A 21,323-nucleotide genomic window follows, 5' to 3' on the forward strand; every position below is an offset into this window, starting at 1 on the left:
GCAAGTACTGCATCAAAAAATTGAATGCTGAATATGTACTTCATAATTATGGAACAAAACTCTAAAAGACAGTCTCTTTTAAAAAGATACTTGTTCTTTTATTTACATGCAGGCTGTCCCAAAAGTCAAAATACCAATGATGTATGTTACACTTTAGATTACAATTATGCAAGGAAAATAAGGATATCTAGCAACACTAGAGGTTGTTAATATTGTGTGTATCATATTTTGTACTCTAGGCGAGTCATTTATCAAAGCGTGCGAGAACGAAATGCATTATTTTTTGTCAAAATAAAGCCATGGTAGCTCAGTTGTTAGGGCATCTGACTACCATGCGAGAGACCCAGGTTCAATCCCTGGAGGGGGAGAACCGAGATTTTTTTTCCACCTGTTCAAGCAGCTCCATTGCCCACCCAGCATCATATAAAGTAGGTACCTGGAGGGAACTCTGGGGGGTAAAGGTGGACGGGGCATGGTGCTCATCACATCACCCCCATCTTCGGCAGTGATCAAGAAGGTGTGGGGCCCTAACTCCACACCCTTATACACCTTCATGGCATGGTGCATTTCATCTAAAGTAAAGTGTAAAAAAGTGTATGTGAAAAAAAAAGAGAAATTGAGAAAGTAAAAAAAAACATCACAGAGATGATAAAGTTTGCATTATCTTATGATTTACTATGCACAAAAAAATGTGCTTGGCGTATTATTGTATTATATAATTATCCACTAACAATAAGGATTTTGTAGTGTTATCACAAATGTAATCAAGTTGAAGTCCCTACCAAAGAGTATTGAATATTTGATAAAGAATTTGATAGAATTTAGAGTTATTGTTTTTAGTCCAGTTTATGCACAGATAGACTAATTGGGATTGGACCTACAGTTTTAAAGAGGGATCGAAACCAGTATGAGCCTTCCTAGGAGTATTGAACCTGGTGGAACTTGATAAAGTAAAGTTTTAAATAGACAGCCTTTTGTTGAAGCAAATTGAATGAGCAATCATACCTAAAAATTTCTGCCACAGAGTGAAAGAACACAGGCATTTGCACCAAAAGTGTATGAAAAATGACAACACTGTTTCCAACATGAGGCTGTGATAATCATCATAGCATAACAATTTATTTATCATCATTATTTTGTGGAATGTGTTTACATGTCAAGGTTTTGTTTATAATCATTATTATTGCAAATAAATAGAGAAAAGAGATGGCCAGCATAAAGTTCTCGAAAACCAGAGGAAACAAGTTCATTATGTTTGTCCTATCACCCATTTCCTTAGTTTACCATTCAGCATAAAATTGCTGGATGTATATTCAATGTGCATCAACTCTTCTGACACTCTAGGACTTCAATACCAGCTACTGGTAACACATTTTTCTTGTGCTTGTCCCTACAGACAATTTAAGGAAAGAATAAAGCCTGCATGTAATAAAAAATTAATTATGGAACGATGTCTGTCTGATTTTGAGTTCTTAAGTCCACTTTATGCACAGATAAGCTAATCAGGACTGGGTGTAGTTTAAAATGGGATCCAAACCATTATGCACTTCTACCAGGTATAGAACCCAGGGCCCCTTGATTACATTACCACTATATCATCGAGGGAGGCCCATTATGGAATGATGACTTCTGGTCCACTCTGTATAGTATCCTTCTGACACTTTCTTCTGAATGCAGAATTACTGAACTGTAGGTTAAACAGTGTGCAATTCTATCAGAAACATGACTGCTTAAATTTAAATTACTATTGTGAACAAATACTGTAATACAAGACAGGCTTATAGCACAGTAAAACAGTTAGGTCTGGAGGGGGATGGGGCAATGAAAAACTAAATGACATGGTGACATGTGAAAATATTGGCATCCCAGTACATTAATAATGTTGTTGCTATGATACAAATTTAGTAAAAAAATGTACTCCCTCGCTTTTCTTGATACACAAGCAGAGAATGTATATGCTTAGAAAAGATGTGGTGCAGGGGCATTGTCAAAATCGAAAATAGTCAAAATCTGAAATGTGTGTTACAAGATATAAAAAATATTCTCAGTATAAATTAATTACAGAATAATCTTTGTCGTGGAGTTGTATTATATTTAAAGCATATGCAGAATATTTACAATGGTTCTATGTATGCCCTATTAATTACAATGAAATATGCTACATAGTAACATATTGTAAATTATCTATTAGAGATAAATATGACCAAATATGCACTTCTAAGGTTTTTGCCACATGGCAGGTTTGTCTTATAAGTGGATTGGCTACAGTTACTGTCAAGAGTTTTGTAGAGAAGACAAAATTGATATTTTTGCTATGGATTCCTTATGAGGTTGCAGAGTTGTTATTTGCATGCATATATTACAAAGGAACCTGCACAAAGTTCTCCATAATACCCTACGAACATTTCTAAGCAGAAATATTTTCGTTTTAGAATTTAGAATGTCATCATGGGTCTTCCAAATGAGACACAATAAGTCATAGCTGAAACAGATGCAAGATCCAGGTATTGAAGCATGCATGTAACAAGTTTGTTTGCGTACGTGCGTGCGCGTGTGTGTGTGTGTACATAGACAATAATCTTGTCTTGTGAAATAAAAAAAAGTGTAACATGAAATAGAATTTGGACACAAAGAATTTTACTGCATCATGAACAGAAAAAAATAATAATTGAATACCAGTTGAAAAATTCCTCATATATACAAAATTATTGTCTTGTTAAATATTACATTACTCCAATCATATATTATCATTTACTTGCTCATGGCCCTTAGAAGCATTCATAACCTTAACTGTAATTATCATGGAAGTCATAAATACACTTCACACTGGTTATTAAAAAATCATGTCACGATGAAAGGTAAGTTGATGTGCAACTATTATGCAATGGTGTCTTACTCCTACATTTTGCACAATGCAAAGCTATTCAAAATTACGCAGTACTTTTCAATTCTATCTTACACATGGAACAGTTCATTCAAAAATACAATTTATTTAAAACAAAAGTCACATTGAGCTCCAAAGCACAATTTTCTTTCTCTTGCATGCTGAGTGCTTGCTATTCATTACGACAATAAAAATATATGTGCAAAAAATTAATGTTTTTCTTTTAAAAAAAAGCTACTCAAAACATTTCAAAGACAGTCTCTTATCTCAATTCATTATATCACTGCTTCATTCATATTAAAATCTAATAATTTAATTTATGCAATATCTGGTCCTTCATTCAATGAATGCTAAGAATATATAAAAGCACAGCCAACAGTCTGTTTGAGTACATAAACTACTGATAGCAAATTTTAACCAAAAAGAAGTCACATACAAAATTCTCGAAGCAAACTTATCACACACACAAAATTTCTCAGCATCAGTTTTGGCCAATTTGAATCAGACAAAAAAATATTTAAGTTCAATTTGATTTGAAAGCAATTTCACAACCTTAACATGTGTTTGTATTATTGCATATTGAATTATGTATTACACGTAGTCAAGCTTATGATAAACGAATTCCTAAAAATTGTATTTTGAGTAGGCTGGAATGGAATGATATATTTCCCATAATTGTTTGTCAGTACTTGACAAGTGGATGATCAAGAAACAAAAGTACAGGGCTTGCTTGAAAATAAGTGTGTGGGTATGAGATGAAATTTGCAACTGGAATATTGTAGCTAAGACAATGACTGAATTAATTATATTTTGTTCAAGTATGAACTCAAATACTAAATATTTTCCAATTTTTCTTAAACAAGATTCATTTGTTATTTTTCCTGAAATAATTCTTACAACTCAATCTTGACACATCCAGTAAAATCTGCTACTAATTTTTGAAAAGTTACTGTAGATATAAATGTCAGTTGTTGAAATTGCTTTGAGTAGCATGCTTAATATAATCTGAGTGCTGAAATACAAGTTCCACAATTATGAAATCAAAGATTCGGTTTACACTAAAACACACAAAAAATTACAACAAAAAACATTATGTAAGTTCAATTAGTTTGATACCACATTGCAATTTGTCAGTTCAAAAATAAGTAACAATCAAGCAAATGTTAACACAATATATTAAGTTTAAATGATAAAAAAAAGCATTTAAACATGAATTCATTTTATAACTTTCCCATCTAGTTATGTTATTAATTTACAACCATTTCCTACTCACAAAAACATTTCCATAATACTTCTGGATTTAGATAATAACTCCATCTTCAAGAATTTATATATTATTATTATTATTATTGTGCAGAAAAGAATACGAACTGTTTAATTTCCTGCTCAAATCTAGTTAATTTTGAAAATAGAAATGTGTCCATCTGAATGTGACCAAATTATGCCATATTGCACAGATGTAAATTAGTTATTTACAGCCAATATAGGCATATAAGTGTATTGATTTTATTGGTGAAATTACCAGCAAGTTTCTTTTTCAAAGCAAAACTTATTGAAGACACCTGGTTACAAACCTTAATCAAGGAGACTAATGAACCATCATGTTCTTCATGTAACAGTTGTATTTTTATATCCGATTGGTATTACATTTGTTATTGGTAAACTTTTTATCAGTTCATCCAGATTTCTTGAGCACCATCAAAATTGTTTTTAACTTATTAGTTAATGGGTATGGATGGGTATGTAGTTTCAGTTTTAATGACAGTTTAATATGTAACAATCACTCCAAAGCATAGAATTTAACCAGAATAACCATTAATTGGGTGTAGCTGCAGGAGGTCTCGTTCTCAATTCTTCAGACCTTTATTTCAGAAGCTGAAATATAGAAATTGTGGTAGTAACAATCGAATTCAATTGTAATGCTTTGTGAGTGGGAAATTATTGTATGTATTAACTCAAAGCATTAAAACAATAATAATAATCACCTCAAGTCACATGAATATTCTAAATTAAATGCAAGAAAATAACCAAATGAATGCATAAACAACTAATACGGAACAAATTCATTCTGGTCATAGAGACTCACTTCAAAATCAGGCCAAAAACAGCACAATGAATGTCAAGAATATATACAAGCACAGGCAAGAATTTCAAGAAGCTACCGTGGAGTGAACTGAAGGACACTTTATCATGGTCATTACCCAATGTTGATGCCATAATTGCATGCATGTAAGTATACTGTTACAAGACCCAAATGAAAAATTGAACAGGAGGTTAACATTTACATGATAAATCATTAAGCCAACACCGAATACTCACAAATGAAATACTAGCTTATCACATACTTGACATTCTCGATCATGCTGTTTCTGATCAGTTTTAACCCTTCGTACTTACATTCACACAAAATTAGTACCCTAATTAAACAAATACAGAATAAACAATTGCACATATACAGAAAGTAGTGCTTGGTAACATCAAATCAAAAGTCAAAAAAATATTCTTTGTGCAGTACATATTCTATACAGATTAGTCATTTTATTAGTTGCTTATGTACAATCGACAACAATATGACCAATACCCTACAACTGAGAGCACTTTTATTTTTCTAATATGTATATATGTACATTCGTCAGTGTCAAATGGAATGAGCCATTTTACTGCAGTATATACACACTACTGTAGAATTGGCAGTGGGAAAATAATTTGAAATTTGTTCTAATCCAGGTCTGAATTTGAAATATGCATTACATCACCTCTGGAATGAGAGGTTCCCATTTTCCTGTACATGACGTTAATTTATGTAAACAGGCATTTAAATAATGAACCTACAAATACGATGAATCCGATCAGCAAAATAATTCACACCAGCATCTTATATACAAACACGGCCAGTGGAAATTTGACTGGATGGAATGTATATAATGTAACAAGATTTTATTTCATATTTTCCTTATAAAAGACTAGATTAAATGCTATATACATGATTATAACTGTACAAGTCTTTCAAGTTACACAAAAAACACGAAAAAATACACTTTCACTTGAAAAATCACAAAGTAAACATAATACTAGTAATAACAATAACTAAACCACAAATACCCTTCTATACTTGCGTCATTAAATCTCGTAACCTCTCTAGATCATGTTCCATTGTTAGACGTCTTTCCTTCTCCTCATTTAGCATCTTAATTACGGTTTGCAAAGTTTCTTTCTGATTCTCCATGTCTTGTTTAAGCACTTGAAACTGTAAAATGGATAATGATTAATATTTTAAAAATGTCTGCAGAAGCTATGCACTTTTATGCATGGCCACACACATATTTCCTTATCTGATGAAAAAAAAAGCCAATTGTTACGTGTGAGAAATTTTACTGTTAACAGTTTAACACTCCCTCGTCCAAGTGACTCACTTGATAGTGGGTCATTCCACATCAAATCAACGCAAAAAACTAAGATTTTCACACCCACCAACTCCGATTTCGATGAAATTTGGTATACACCCTTCCTTTATGGTTGAAAGAAACACCCTAAAATTTTCAATCTATCTCAAATGGTTTTCATTTTACAGCACTTTGAAATGTCATTAAATCAGCGTTGTCTGTCACTCTTTTAGACTCTCGACACAAAATACCCTTGCTTACATTTTATTTATTTCTCCTTAACCAATAATCAGATCTCTTTGAAATTTTACACAAAGTTCAAAGAAATAATGAGGATTTCAGAAAAAAATACATCAGCACTCAAAAAAGCTTACAAATGCCTATAAAAAGACTAATAATGGACTTGTAGCCTAATTTTTGTGGTGGAAAAACTAGGTTACGAAAATCCGAATTTTTATCATGTTGAAAATCATTGGAAAGACATGCTCTTTCTCTACACAATTTTTTTTTGTTTTTTTATTCCTCCTAATAAAAATTTTACGTTTTTTGAACATTGCATAAAATTTCAGGGTCAATCCGTACGAAATGGTCCAGCACTGGTCACTCGAACATTTAAAAACAAATAATAATTGTTTGTCGTTGTAACCCCTGTACAAGGGTAGTTCAAAACAGGCATTATTTTTCTAAAACTAGATTTCGTTTGAAAATGGCGGCCATTTTTGTTTCATGACTTGCAACATTTTTGGCCTATGCAGACAGTTGCGATAATTATGATAACTCAGCTAAGAAAAAATATAGAAATCTGGGGTAAAAAACATTGTTTTCAGTACATTTCAGGCTATATTTTATGTTCCATACCTTTTTTCACCACATCTAATGTAAAACAAAAAAGGTTTGAGATAGTGAAAAAAAAATTAGGGTGTTTCTTCCAACCATAAAGGAAGGGTGTATACCAAATTTCATCGAAATCGGAGTTGGTGGGTGACATGACCTCGTTTAAATGGTGTGGAATGACCCGCTTGTTAAAGTGATACTTCAAAATCCAGCTGGAATAAATAGTAAAGACAGCTATGCCGATATGCATGCTATGCTATTTACACCATGGCTTCAGAAAAACTGTTGATATTTTGCTCCTGTTCTCTTTTTTCATATATATGCAATGCAATTTGGGCTGAGCTAAGACCACTTGCAACCAATACAGATACTCTCAACAATTCCCACCGATAGTGATGCTTGAAAATTGCAAAATTAAATCTTTTTTTCATTCAAAATACCGATTAATATTAGTGATGTAATGATTTTCTTATTATCATTTATTTTTGAGAACATAAACTTGTAAGAAAATCATTACAATTTCATCACGATGATCTATGCATATGCATTCTGAATTTGTGAGTGAGTTGTTGGACATAGTGTTTCGAAAACCAATAGATGGCAGCACCATTCCTGAATCATCACTGCTAAAGATGCCATCTGGTGAGAACAGGTGCTGATACCAAAAATTATGCCTTTTCAAGAGTGAATCACTTCATCCAGCTTTCAACTACACGTAGTTATGTAACGGTTACGGGCAATGTAAAGTGGAACTTTCCACTTCCTTTTTGACATGGATACGATACATACTTGGCAATTTTGGTTGATAATGTGAAGTGCTGCTTGAACTTGGGACCAAAGTGAACAACCAAAAGACCTGCATTTTAATTACCAATGCAAGTACGTTTTGGACACTAATGGTATACGTCAGGTGAGCTGTTTTTACTTCTATGAGGAAACGGCATGATCAAAATTGGATAAATACCAGTTTCCTGCAACAATCAACGTTGGAAGGATAGAGCATGTCAAGGACTGCATACAAATCACAAATCAAAGGAAGGAAATGGTATTTCACCAAAACTTAGGTATGAACTAATGATACAATACTAGACTAAAGTGAACCTGTAATAATTTACCATTTTTGCAACGAGGTTTTTTTTCCTCCTCCCATTACGTAAAACTACGTGGTGTTCCGAAAATCGTCATGTACTGTTTGACCAGCGATCCGAGAGCTCTCGAGTTTTCTGCGCATGACCGAAGTAGAAGAGTCCAGTCGTAAATTGGGGGAGTTTGCAGAGCCACTTCTCTGAAACGCGAGCAGTGCGAGTGTCACGTGGGGAAAGAGAGCAATGTTGCCAACCGGAGAATATTGACACAAGATATTGGAAGTGCTCTGGCCATGGAGAGGCGTCTTTGCAATGGCTGAAGTCTTGAACGTAGCGCCAGTTTGGCATCTTTGACCCAACCCCAGAGGAAGCCGACTGGACCCGTATCTGGCTTCGAGCCACCACTATGGGCATCCGGAAGGGGGGAGCAAGGGGGGACACCCCCCTGAAAACTGAAAGTCAACCAAAAATTATGTATTTCGCACATATAGTTTCATTTTAGCCACAATAATATGTGTTAATTATTGCATGATCACCATAAATTGTTGTTGTTATAGACAATGCCCCTTACCACTCTATCGTAGTGAACACGGTTCCAACAGCTTCCAATACTAAGCAAGCAATTTCAGATTAGCTCGTTGCAAATAGGATCGTGCATTGTCCCCAAATGTGCCAAGTTGAGCTATTAGATCTGGTGAGAAGAAACGCACCTGCAAGGAAAATATTCAAATTCGACATGATACTCCAAGAACATGGATACGTTGCTTTAAGGTTACCTCCTTATCATTGTGATATTAATGCCATTGAATATGTGTGGGCAGATGTGAAAAGATTTATTCGTGATCGCAACGTAACTGGTGACACAAATATGTCAAATCTGTTGATGTACTCTGAACAGGGGATTAACAGTGTCACAGTTGAAAAGTGGAAGAAACACAGCTCTCATGTCTTCATTGGAAAATATCTATTGGGACAGAGACGGAATAATCGAAGAAGTCTGCGAGTCTCTGGTGATCAATTTAAATGACAGTGATGAGTCAGCTTCCGATTCGGATGACTTAGACGATTGAAGTACTTTCACATAATTTTCTGCACAACGTCATTCAAATGTTTCTGTTTTTCCGTATGCTTATGTGTTGCACATCATCTTTACGAACATTTCACTTGCGTCATGTGTTTATTTTGTTGAAATGACATTTTCTTCTTTTTGTTTTATTTCTTGCCAAAATCTTGGAGAGGGCGCGACCCCCGACCCCCATTCTAACGATGCCCCTATAAGTGAAACTGCAATTCTTTACCCTACTATCCTTCTATTTAAATTGTAAGAAGGACAAACGGCATGGTTGTGCATGTCCCTCGGTTTTTTCGTTACTTATGTTCTGGTGAATAAGCATCCTCGCAGATTGGTAACACTGTTCAACGTGCAACTGCGAGCGGCATTCTCCCGCCTGCCTTCCTATCACCAACTTCCCCTTTTTCTTGGCACTTTGCCAACTGGAGCTCTCGGATCGCTGGTCAAACAGTACTGCATGTCGCAAGAAAATTGACAAAAATTTAGATTTATCAATCTACCTATGTAGTTTAAACTTGGTTAATTGTAGAGGACCACAATTTTTGCAGATGAAAGCCAAAATACAAAAGTTTTAAAATGCATGTAAAGGTTGTTGACCTTTGTTGTTAATGTTAATGAAGTTAACTTTGTAATTGACATGATCTTGTACCCTTTATTTCGAAAGTGATACATTTATTAGAAAGTGCAAACTGAGTAAATATGATGGTAAAATTTTGTCCTTACCACAGGACGATAATTTAAGAGAGATTTAACACATGCGTGGAATCTTGAAAATAAGCAATTTCTTTGCTAGTTTATTTATTGAAGTTTAAATTTATTCCTCATTTGTTATGTGCCCACTGTGGTGTTCTAACGAACGTTTTATTCATCATTTAAATTGATGGAGAAAATTCACAAAGGTCTACACTATGTATTTACCGAATTCTTGCCCTCTTCAAAGTCATACAAACATACTGACACTGAAGAATATTATTCAATAGGATGATGCTGTGTCTTGCCTATGTGGATAAGATAGGTGTGTAGATGTGCACCATGTCAGAGTATTACTTATGAACTTCCTTTGCTGCTCGAAGTTCCTGGGTGTGTGGTTTTGCGTATTTGTGTTTCCCTCTGGTACAAATGAAACATGCATGGAGACTTACTTATACTTTAATAACACGAAGAATGTAAATAACACTAGAGGGTATGTTTGCAGAGGAAGGGATTGCAACAGGTTATTGGTTTAATGTAATTTAGATTACAGGATTTTGATTTTAAATAATGTTGTCCAGCCAAAGTCGTGCCAGTTCCCGTGGTTAAGACGAGGTGGCATAAATGGAGAGTTGATTGGCTTAACTGTAGTAATAATTAATTTTTAGTAGGGATGGGACCGATTAATCGGTACTCTATCGGTATCGGCCAATATAGCCATATCGGTGTATCGGTTTATCGGTAAAATTACCGGTTATTTTACCGATCCGATATATCAATAAATATCTTATAATTTAGTCCAAAATTCTGCCATTTTGTTGTAATTTTTATGGATAATCTCCATACCCTACTTTCTGAAAAAGTAAATGTCTAAATATTCAACTTCTTTTGCATTGCATTCAGCTCGAAACACACATTTATTACGAAGATCAATGAAAATTTCAGGGTCTTCAAAGACCATTTCTAATTTTATATCGGATCGGTAGAATATCGGTTATCGGTATCGGTAAATTTTATATCGGTACTGTATCGGTATCGGCCAAAATTTCATATCGGCACATCCCTAATTTTTAGTTGTTTATATTTTATTTGTGAGGTGAAATTTTAAATATATACCTGTTCTGTTATAATTATTAATTCTATGAAGGTGATATGTTTAGACTAGGTTAAGATACCCTATTATTACTTATGATCTTGAAACTCAAAGAATTTGGCGGTGTTCTATTCAGAGGAACCTGTCTCGTGACCAATATTCCACGTTTTACTTGGCCTGCTATTGTAAATTGGTAGGTGCTGATCTGGGTGTTATTCTACGTAGCGTACTGCCACCTCCAACACACCAAAATATATTTTTAAAGTTTTTAGTTGTTTTTTGTTTTTGTTTTGCCTATAATTATGTAATATCTGATTATCAAGACTCTACTGTAGTTATATCAGTCTGAACATTAATTAACTAGATCTTCATTCAAGTTATGAATCATCCTACAGGCATTTGAAGCATAAAATTCCATAGAAATATGCTTATTTCATAATTTAGTGAGTTATCAATGAGAAAAACCTTACCTTCTGTAACAAATCATTGTACATTTCAATCGTAACAATGCCAGACGAGCCTCCCCCGAGTTCCGGCAGTTGCTCAACCTGCTTGTCAGAACTACTTGTAGTCGTGTTGCTTGAAGGGGATGGTACAGAGACTGGCCTCGTCCCTTGCTGTCCAGAAATGCCTCCGGAGTTCCGCAACTGAACCTGACTGTGGAGACGTGGAGCTGATTGTGCTGAGGGAGGGTGCATTGGTGTTATCAGAGATGCTCGGACTGAGGAGACTGGTGCATCCATTGTTTCTTGCGTGGTGGAAGGTGCAGTGGATGCAGATGTCTGTTGTGGAATTACTGGAGCAACTTTGGCGTAAGTTGTGCGTTGTCCAGCAACAGGCGCAGTTCCAGCATTTGGTGTGATATTGGTTGTTCGTGGCTTGGATCGTACTGAAAGGAAAAAAAAGTATCATTGTATACCTTGTGACACCACGATCTATGATAAATAAGAATTTCAGTTACTTTGTTTTATTGATATCTCTGGCAGGTATATTTTAAACACTATTCCATGCAGTTTTCAGCTCATAAATAACAACAAGAATGTAAAGTCTGGTGTAAAATCAATACGGTATATGCCAAAATATTTAAAAAATGTAAAATATTTACATCATTTATCATAAATAAAGATTCTTTACATAGTGACTACATCAGTAGTAAAATAATAATCTAAAATTATACCCTCCTGCAAGAAAAACAATAAAAAAAAGTATTTTGTTTTGTTATATTCACTGTAAAGCAGTTTTTGCCATGCAAACCTGATAAATTCAATTTTCCAGCCCTCAACTCGACACTATAAAATTTACAAACACTGCTTTAGGTTACATTTCAGGATATCAGTTCTTCTTCAGTTCTTGATTTCAAAGCCACAAATATACAACTTGTATCTTCAAACCCAACGTCGTCACCTTCATTCAGCACTAAGTGTTTGTATCATCAAGGAGAAACCATTATTTATCAATCGCAGAGATGTAACATTTAAAGTTGTTCAATTTCTTAACTTATGAAGCAGGCCCGTAGCTAGAACTGATATCCAGGGGTGGGGGCTCACGGGTTATTAGGGAATTGTGGTTTGGTAAACAAAGTCCATTTTTCAAAAGTTTAACAGTATTAAATGAAGGTAAATTATGTGTGTCGGGGGTCATAAGTTCATTTAAGATATAAAACGTAGAAATATCATACAAATACTAGTTTTTTTTCTATATCTTCTAAAACATCTCTTGAATTGGATTGAGTTGGTATTTTAAGTCCACTTTATGCACAGTAAGGCTAATCGGGACTGGACCTACAGTTTAAAGTGGATATCCGAACCACTATGTGCCTCCACCGGGTATCGAACCCTGGACCCCTTGATTACAAGGTGAGGATGCTACCACTGCGCCATCAGGGATGCCGAAAACATCTCTAAGTGTTAATGATTGCTACTGACACCATCCCTTAGTACCCACTCCGTACTATTTTTGATGATACAGATATTTATATCATACATGTTAAAATGTACAATATTCACTTCAATCATAGTGCTTATCGTACATTCCACCCCCAGCCGAAGCAATAAAACTCCCTTGAGTTCCCAAAACTTCGGAGCTGTTAACATTTGACGCAGATGTGGAAGGAATGAGGATGACGTCAAAGTCACAGATTTCTGTCAAACGAGAGGTTGCAACAGGGGCAGGAAAGGTACAGATAAAGAAGGCTCCCCATGAAGAACTTTCTAAAGTCTAGAATCTTCTAAACACTTGCCGCTGCTTAGACTTCTGTTCATAAACAAGATGAACGAACAAAGTTGGGAACAAAATAATATATTCTGTCTACATTTTCACTCTTCACCTCAAACAAATTAGAATACGAAATAATTTTACCTAATGTCAAGGGGGCTGGCGGCAGTGTCAGGGGGGGGGGTCAGCCCCCCACCACCCCTGCCTGGCTACGGGCCTGTTATGAAGTCCAATTATTCTTATTTCTAGAATTTGCAACTTAATCCTAAATACAAAAATTTCATCATGCAAGAAATATTACAAATTCATTAAAATTAAAACTGCAAAAAAGCACCAAGACAAGAGCTAAAATATACAAAACAGTGGTTAATGGCATTTAACAATTAACAATAAGAAGTGTGCAGCAGCAATTTACATGCAATACCAATCAACACTGAAAAAAAAATTAAACATGAAACTTCAGCAACTTTGTGGTTTAAAATAACTATTCAAACAGCAAAGAAGCAAAGTATTGCAGCAGAACTTGGAATCTCTCCTGTTTTTTCAAGTAGTGGGTTGTGTCTTTCACCTGATCATGCCTTATGTTCAAGTCAAGTGGTGAGAAGTAAAGTGTGTTTCAATAAAGCAAGAAACAGTACAAACACAAGTATATAATACTGTTACAAACAGTATTTGTTTTTTGTTTCTTTTGTGTGTTTGTGTATGATTCTGGATGCTTGGGTTTCTTCCATGGTTCTGTGTAGTTTAAAAGAGCCAATAAGGTTTGAACTTTCAGCCCTCCCCCATGCGACGTGGGAGGAAGTATAAATATGGACTCTGTCAGAGGACAGAGAGAGTGTGTTTAGGAACTGGATAGCAGAAGGGAGAGCGATCTTCGGGCTCCAGTAGCCTCCCATGAGAAAAAGCATCCCGAGGCAGTTCTGCCGATGCTTAGCTTCCACTTGGCAGTTCTGTAGTGGGGCTCAAGTTAGAGGAATGTAAATAATGTAAATTAGAGAATTATTGGAAGAATCCGAGCCTTGTTTTGTTAAATTGTAAATAAATGTATAAAGCCCATTTCTGCGAGTTTCAGCAATCACCCTGCAACATTAATTCAGTAAGTTCTTGCCTGTGATTGATTCTTTGGTTCCGAGCGCTCTGGTGAGGAACGGGATGGGAACCCAGGACTAACAAGCCTAATTAGTTGTTTATTTGGGTTTTCCCTGCCAGAGGCGGCCCGGTAAGGGTGGAGTGTTGCGGAACAGAGAATTATTGGGGTCTCATCCTTGGATTTTTTGTGTGAAAGGACACAGGCAAAGAAAGGGAAACTGAATAACGGCTGCTGGCTGACAAGGGCTCACTCTACGTTGTCGTCCGCTATTGGGGAAACAAGTTCGACGCCAACAATGGGTACAGAAGACAATGCTACAGTAACAAACAGGCTGAGGATTCTTCCAGACGACATTAAGACTACAGTTACAGACTTTTAATGGGGAAACAAAAGGGATGGAAGTTTATAGCTTTTTGGATGAACTGGATGCATACAGGGATCCTCATAAATAATAATAATTTCTCATAAATGAAGAGGAATTATTGCTTTATCACCTTCCGTTAGCGTTAAAAGGACAGGCGAAGGAGTTCTTTCATTTTGAAAGCCCGTTTGAAGGATATGTGCAATTCAGGGATTTGTTGCTCAAGAATTTTCATGGGTTGGATCACGAACGAGAATTAGAGCAATTCTTGGATTCTCGCTTTCAGCTAAAGAGCGAGTCATTGGCAGTCTATATTCGCAAGGTAGATAGATGGTTCGAGAGGACAAAATCCACCGCTACAGTCGAAGAGAAGGTTAATTTTATTCGGCATAAATGTAACCCTGTGTATCGTGAGAGATTAAGATGTGAGAATTTTAACAGCATGAAAGATCTTCACGTGTATGCTTTGAAGCTACAGGGAGAGATGTTGGAAAACTATACGTTTCGTCAGTATGAGACTGAACAGGAAATCATCAACTTTGCCTTGAGAGGCGCCACACCTCGTAAGTCCGAGGGACTGGTGGCCGTTAGAGGGGTGAGTAGTGCCGCAGGGGAGGATCTGTTATGTGTTCTGGACCCTGCGAAATATTCTAGGTTAGGGAAGGAAACCCCCTGCTGTTTCGAGGGAGACAAAAGCGACTACTGACCACCCAAGAATGTCTGGCAAAGAACGTAAGTGTTACGTTTGTCAATCAACTGCACATCTGGCAAGTTTCCACAGAGTTGCAAAGAAAGATAATGTTTCAGTCAAAAGAACGTCATGGACAGGGCACGACAGTGAGACGCGTCTGTAATTCGACAAAAGTAAAGATGTCAAATAGTAAAATTCAGAAACCTTTCATTTTTGGAGAAATAAATGGAATTCAGATCCCTATGTATATGGATACCGGCGCTAATATATCCTGCATGAGCTTGTCTTTATTTCGGAAATTGGAAGAAAAGGGGGTGAAATTATGCCATAGCAAGTTGAATGTACAGTTAGCTGAAGGGAAAACCACTACTGTGGGACACGTCTTTTTCAATGTAACTTTCTATGGTCAACGGGTCCGAGAGAAATTCTTTGTTTTGGAGAATCTCCAGAATTACCTGATCGCTGGTAGAAGTTTTATGGTGAGGGCAAAGATTTTAATTGCACCCACGTTGAACGGTTGGGCTTTTCTGAATAAAAGGGATGATATTATTCCTTTTGACACAATTGGGAAGAAAGAGAAGAAAACTAGTAACCTCCTGTGTTCCACTGTCATTCACGTAGAAGAGAACCGTGACAAAGAAGTGTTGCAAACCCCCAGAGCCGAAAAAGTCAGGAAAAAGAAAAGGTTATCGGGGAGGAAAGAAAAAGAAGATCATATTCCTATTAGCGACCTGAAGGATGAAGGATATCTCTGTTTTGAATGCCCGGATGGTGGATATAAATATCACCACGAATTCGAGAAGGATGTGAATGAGAAATTCAGTAAGTTCCAGGAAAAGAGGAAGAGAAAGAAGCCTACTTACCTGGTAAGAGTGGACTCTGGTTCGAGTCCCGGTACTTCGGCTGCGCAGGGAACGGAACGAGAGAAAGTAACCTTAGTTGACATTAAGGAAGATGTAATGGCACTATCTAATTCGGATGATGATGGACGGAACAGCGAAGATGAAGAATTGTATTGCTCTGTTTTCTTTAAACATCTTTTGAGGGACAATCCTGACACTGCTTCTGTTGAACTCCTTGGTGATATAACACCTGAGCCTCGTGGCGAAATCAACAATTTCACTCAATCAGCAATAGAACCTAATGCAAAGAAGTTGGAAGTAAACGAAATAACAACCACCAATATCAACTTGGAAGATAAGCGATTATGGGCAAGAGAGCAACAGAAAGACCCATATTTGTCTTTGTTAATTGCGTGCCTTAAGGGAAAGGAAGTTCAATTGGATGAGAAATTGAACAAGAAAGTTTTTGATTTTCATCTGAGCACTTCTTACCTGGATGAAGATGGGATTCTCTACAGAAACATAGAAGAAGGGAAGGGGATGTTTCCTGTGTTTGGACAGCAGCAAAAGATTTGGACACCAGATTTATTGAAATAGGAAGTGCTGCGAATATCCCATGACGAAGTTCACGCCTCACATCCAGGGGCAGCTAAGACTCTGTTCAAGATTTTGGAACAGTTTACGTGGAAAAATGTTTACTCTGATGTTAGAGATTACTGCAGATCATGCTACACCTGTTTGAGATACAATCCAGATTCTTCTAAAAGGATGGGATTCATGAGAAGTCGCAATCAACCACGCCCAGGAGTGAAATTGTACGGAGATTTGTTTGGACCATTTCCGACCAGTTCTAGGGGGCGTTATCGCTACGTATTTCTCATTGAAGATTCTTTCACGAGACACATTCTTGGCACCTTTGACTACAGTGACAGCTAGGACAATTTCCAACGCTTTATTGAAATATTGTCATCTTTACGGCTTTCCATCGATATTTACCAGTGATAATCAAAGTGTGTTTCGTAGCTGCCTGTTTCGTCAAGTTCTCAAGACTATCAACTGCACAGATCTCGCAGAAGCAGCAACTAAGACAGTAAAGAGTGCGATAACCAAGTTTTGCACGGAAAAACAGAAAATGGTCAGAAAACTTAGATTTGATAGCATTCGCAGTGAACAACCAGGTGAAAAGATGCCCGAAGCGTGACGTACGGTTTCTGGTGGAAACAAAAGGCACCGAGAAGAATGGTCAGCTGACCCAGACACACCCCATGGAGTTTCGGGGGAAACAGCTGGGTAGACCATAACAAACCAGTCTTATCTCCTTTGCCGAATCCCTTAGAAAATAGTTTCTTTAAAGGGACAGTTCTAATAGAAATCTCCATTAGTAAAAAGTTTCTTTTTATTCGGAGGCACATATTTACTCGCGAGTGTTTGCACTTTCTGTAGTAATTAAGCAGAGAAGTGCCGCGAATTCACGTGCTGGATATTACTCCTACCCTAAGAGTGGATGGGAAGAGGTTCGATCCCAGAACCTCACAAGAAAGAAGCACCTGGAAGAGGACATCCTTGCCATGGATGTCAAACAGCCCACACTTGGAAATAGACTTCACAATGATGAATTAGGATGTCACCGGTTCCAGAGATCACCGGATGCAGTGATGAACATTCGGAGACATATTCCAGAAAGTGTAAAGTGAGTGAAGTGAAGTGGACGGTGTTAGTGTTACTTTTAATTTCAGGCAATCCTCACCAGGGCATTGGACTCACAGACTTACCTGGGTAAGCCCTTTTTTTGTCGGTGAGGGGAGTATAATACTGTTACAAACAGTATTTGTTTTTTGTTTCTTTTGTGTGTTTGTGTATGATTCTGTATGCTTGGGATTCTTCCATGGTTCTGTGTAGCTTATAAGAGCCAATAAGGTTTGAACTTTCAGCCCTCCCCCATGCAACGTGGGAGGAAGTATAAATATGGACTCTGTCAGAGGATAGAGAGTGTGTGTTTAGGAACTGGATAGCAGAAGGGAGAGCGATCTTCGGGCTCCAGTAGCCTCCCATGAGAAAAAGCATCCCGAGGCAGTTCTACCGATGCTTAGCTTCCACTTGGCAGTTCTGCCTTGGGGTTCAAGTTTGAGGAATGTAAATAATGTAAATTAGAGAATTATTGGAAGAATCCGAGTCTTGTTTTGTTAAATTGTAAATAAATGTATAAAGCCCATTTCTGTGAGTTTCAGCAATCAGCCTGCAACATTAATTCAGTAAGTTCTTGCCTGTGATTGATTCTTTGGTTCCGAGCGCTCTGGTGAGGAACGGGATGGGAACCCAGGACTAACGAGCCTAATTAGTTGTTTATTTAGTTTTTTACTGCCAGAAACGGCCCGGTAAGGGTGGAGTGTTGCGGAACAGAGATTCCCACACTCCCATTTGTGAAAGAACAGGAGTCACTTTCATGTTTTCAATATTGTGTGTGGCAGGTGAACTCAACAGCCCGAGAAGATCAATCACAACAAAATAGGAATGGTACTGTTGATTTCCATATGGATATTATTTTTAGCTCCTCAGTGGTCTGTGGCTGACTTGCAAACACTTTGCTTTTCAGGTGCTCCACACAGGAAGTAATTAGAAACAATTAAATCAGGTGACAAAAGAGAAGACAAGTGCCAACGCAAGATTTGAAAATGGCATACTTTTGTTAACAAATGACAGTCAATCAGTGTTGCCAACACAACAAGGGCAAATTTCCTGCAGAAAACCAAAGTGCTTGTTTTATTGAAACTTCCTTCACTCCAAAACTGATACACATCATCAGTGAGCATTTAACACAGACCATTAACAACATTATGTCAGCAGAAGATTACACAGATTCCTTTGCAGAATACATATTGATAGAGTTGGGCATATTAGTAGTGTCCAATCAATCAAACTGTGTTTAATGTGTCTACAATTCTTCTTGTGCTTTACTTATGTCTATTAGTAATGATTAAACTTCACGTGATGCATTGCAAATTATATCAAATTGCATATAATCTAAATTTTGTAACTTTCTATGAAACAATAATAGAAAATGCAACTTGAGTTATTTCTGTTCTTAAAGCGTATCAAGGGTATGACAAAATTTCTGAAATAGTCTTAATGTAGCAACTTAGTAGATTGCATTAACCTACTTAAGTTAGTAAAATTTAAAATAATATACTAATACATTCCTTACGAAACGAACACACATGAAGTATGCTCCCCTGTGCTTTGCACCATGCCAACACACATGAACTCTTGGAAAATTAACATGGATAACACTGTTCTACAAAGAAAAAAAAAGTTTCTCCTTTTTCTGGAGGAAAAGTTATGAATCCTATTGCAAATTTTGTGCTGATTTCGAATCTGAATTTACATTTTCTCTGTCGAGGTTTAGTTTACGAGTAATCGTGATATTATTTTTTTTTCTAATATTCTTAAAATATTAAGGTGATTACCGAGTTAACTTATGGAATAATTTAATCATCCTTTCCCTATTACTAGTATAGTATGTTTAAAATGTATAAATGTGATATGTGACAATATTTGCAAACATAATTGTTACATAGTACTTATTTTATAAAAATATAAGAAAATTATTGCATATTGTATTGCATATAATATATTCAAGCTATTTTTTCTTTGTCTGTTAAAACATGCTTCAAACTTTGGATTTTGCTGATGTTCTTTAATTTGAGGCCCAACATAAGGCCTTCCTTTCCCTTTGCTGGTGTGTGTGTCCATAGCCTTTGTGAAGAGGGGGAAGAGGAACATCACATGCTGTACATTCTCTCTCCCATTTGCCAATTTCATCGAGCCCAATTCTTTTTTGTGTACTTCTTTCTGTCACAACTATACCACTTGCAGAGGAAGCAGGTATACTTTGTGTAGCCCTGTTGCATCCCCAATATCATTGCTACTATCTTGAAGTAGCCAAATATCTTCCACTTATGCTCATTATATTTAATAGATTTCTTCTAATATCTCATAGAACGTATGAGCGTTCATTAAACCACTAACATCGTTGCAGTTAGTCAGTATGTCATCACTTTCAAAATAGGCAATAAAAACTTACACATTTTGCCTAAATTTAGTAACGTTTGTGCTTGGGTGGAGAAGATTATATTCATGTAACCTGAAACCCAGCAGTCCTGCCTTTTGTTTACTTAAGCCTAAGTCACGGGATAAATCATTTAGATTCGCTTGAGGTAAAAGGTATTAGATTGGTGCACTTGTTGCCTGATGCAGAGGGTTATTTTATGTGCAGATGGCAATTCTTCAGTGCAACTTTCTTCACCCTCATTGTCGATCTTATTTGTTTGTCTCTAAGGCACTGGAAGACTTTCAGAGCATGAGAATGATCTGATGCCAAAAGGTAGGGTAAACTATGCAACTCTTAGGCTTCGTTTGTAAATCCCTGTGTATTCGTCAAACAAAAATAACAAGGTGTTTCGGTTCTCTCCATACTATGGGTACAGCAATGACATGGAATTTTTACCCTTCCATCAATTAATCAATTTAACATAACAAGCTGCATAACAGATATGTGGTGCCCATTCCTTATCCTGGTCTCCAATGTTCTGTTATGAAATATTGAATCCTCTTCTTATGCCTTGCTATCTGGTTTATTTCGACAGGCAAGGCACATCAACTTAAACACACGCTGAAAACACAATGCTTAGTATTTTTAACAGTAACTTGCAGGTTCACCATGTAGCTTAAGGCATAATCACACGGAACTGGATTTCCAATAGGAATGCCCAACTTGGCTCTGAACTGGCTACCTGGGTGGAAATCATGGCTGCCAGGCTGGCTGCTTGACTGGTTTTGAGGAATAGGCCATGTTCTAACTGCAACTGGGTTTCCTCGACTGGATTCTGTGGAACAGCCAATGAGAGCGAAGTGCCATGTGAAGATAATCTGTAAGTTTACCGAAGGAAAGTATTTTGTCTGTGGTTTCCGAGTGTTAGTTTCTTTTCTTCACTTCTTGATAAAAAAAAGTAACAGAGATGATGTACACATGTTCAGTTCATTAATATTTAGGTATTTATGCAAAGCCATGAGATTTGTACGTGACA

The 21,323-nt window shown here is 36.6% G+C and overlaps 1 protein-coding gene across 3 annotated transcripts in view; it reads right to left on the bottom strand.

Annotated features, from left to right (window-relative positions):
* Positions 1-875: 875 nt before the first annotated feature.
* Positions 876-21,323, bottom strand: part of cindr (CIN85 and CD2AP related) — a 69,903-nt gene continuing 49,455 nt past the window's right edge. For all 3 annotated transcript variants that reach the window (XM_083123964.1, XM_083123963.1, XM_083123962.1), the window contains 2 exons: positions 11,512-11,930; positions 876-6,131 (listed from right to left, as the gene is read on the bottom strand). In XM_083123964.1, the coding sequence (XP_082980090.1) occupies positions 5,991-6,131; positions 11,512-11,930 (560 nt within the window). In that variant the 3' untranslated portion in view covers positions 876-5,990. The remainder of the gene's footprint in view (positions 6,132-11,511; positions 11,931-21,323) is intronic.

The sequence above is a fragment of the Lepisma saccharinum genome, chromosome 6 (assembly GCF_977018435.1).
Source record: "Lepisma saccharinum chromosome 6, izLepSacc3.1, whole genome shotgun sequence".
In the NCBI taxonomy this organism is placed as follows: Eukaryota; Metazoa; Arthropoda; class Insecta; order Zygentoma; family Lepismatidae; genus Lepisma; species Lepisma saccharinum.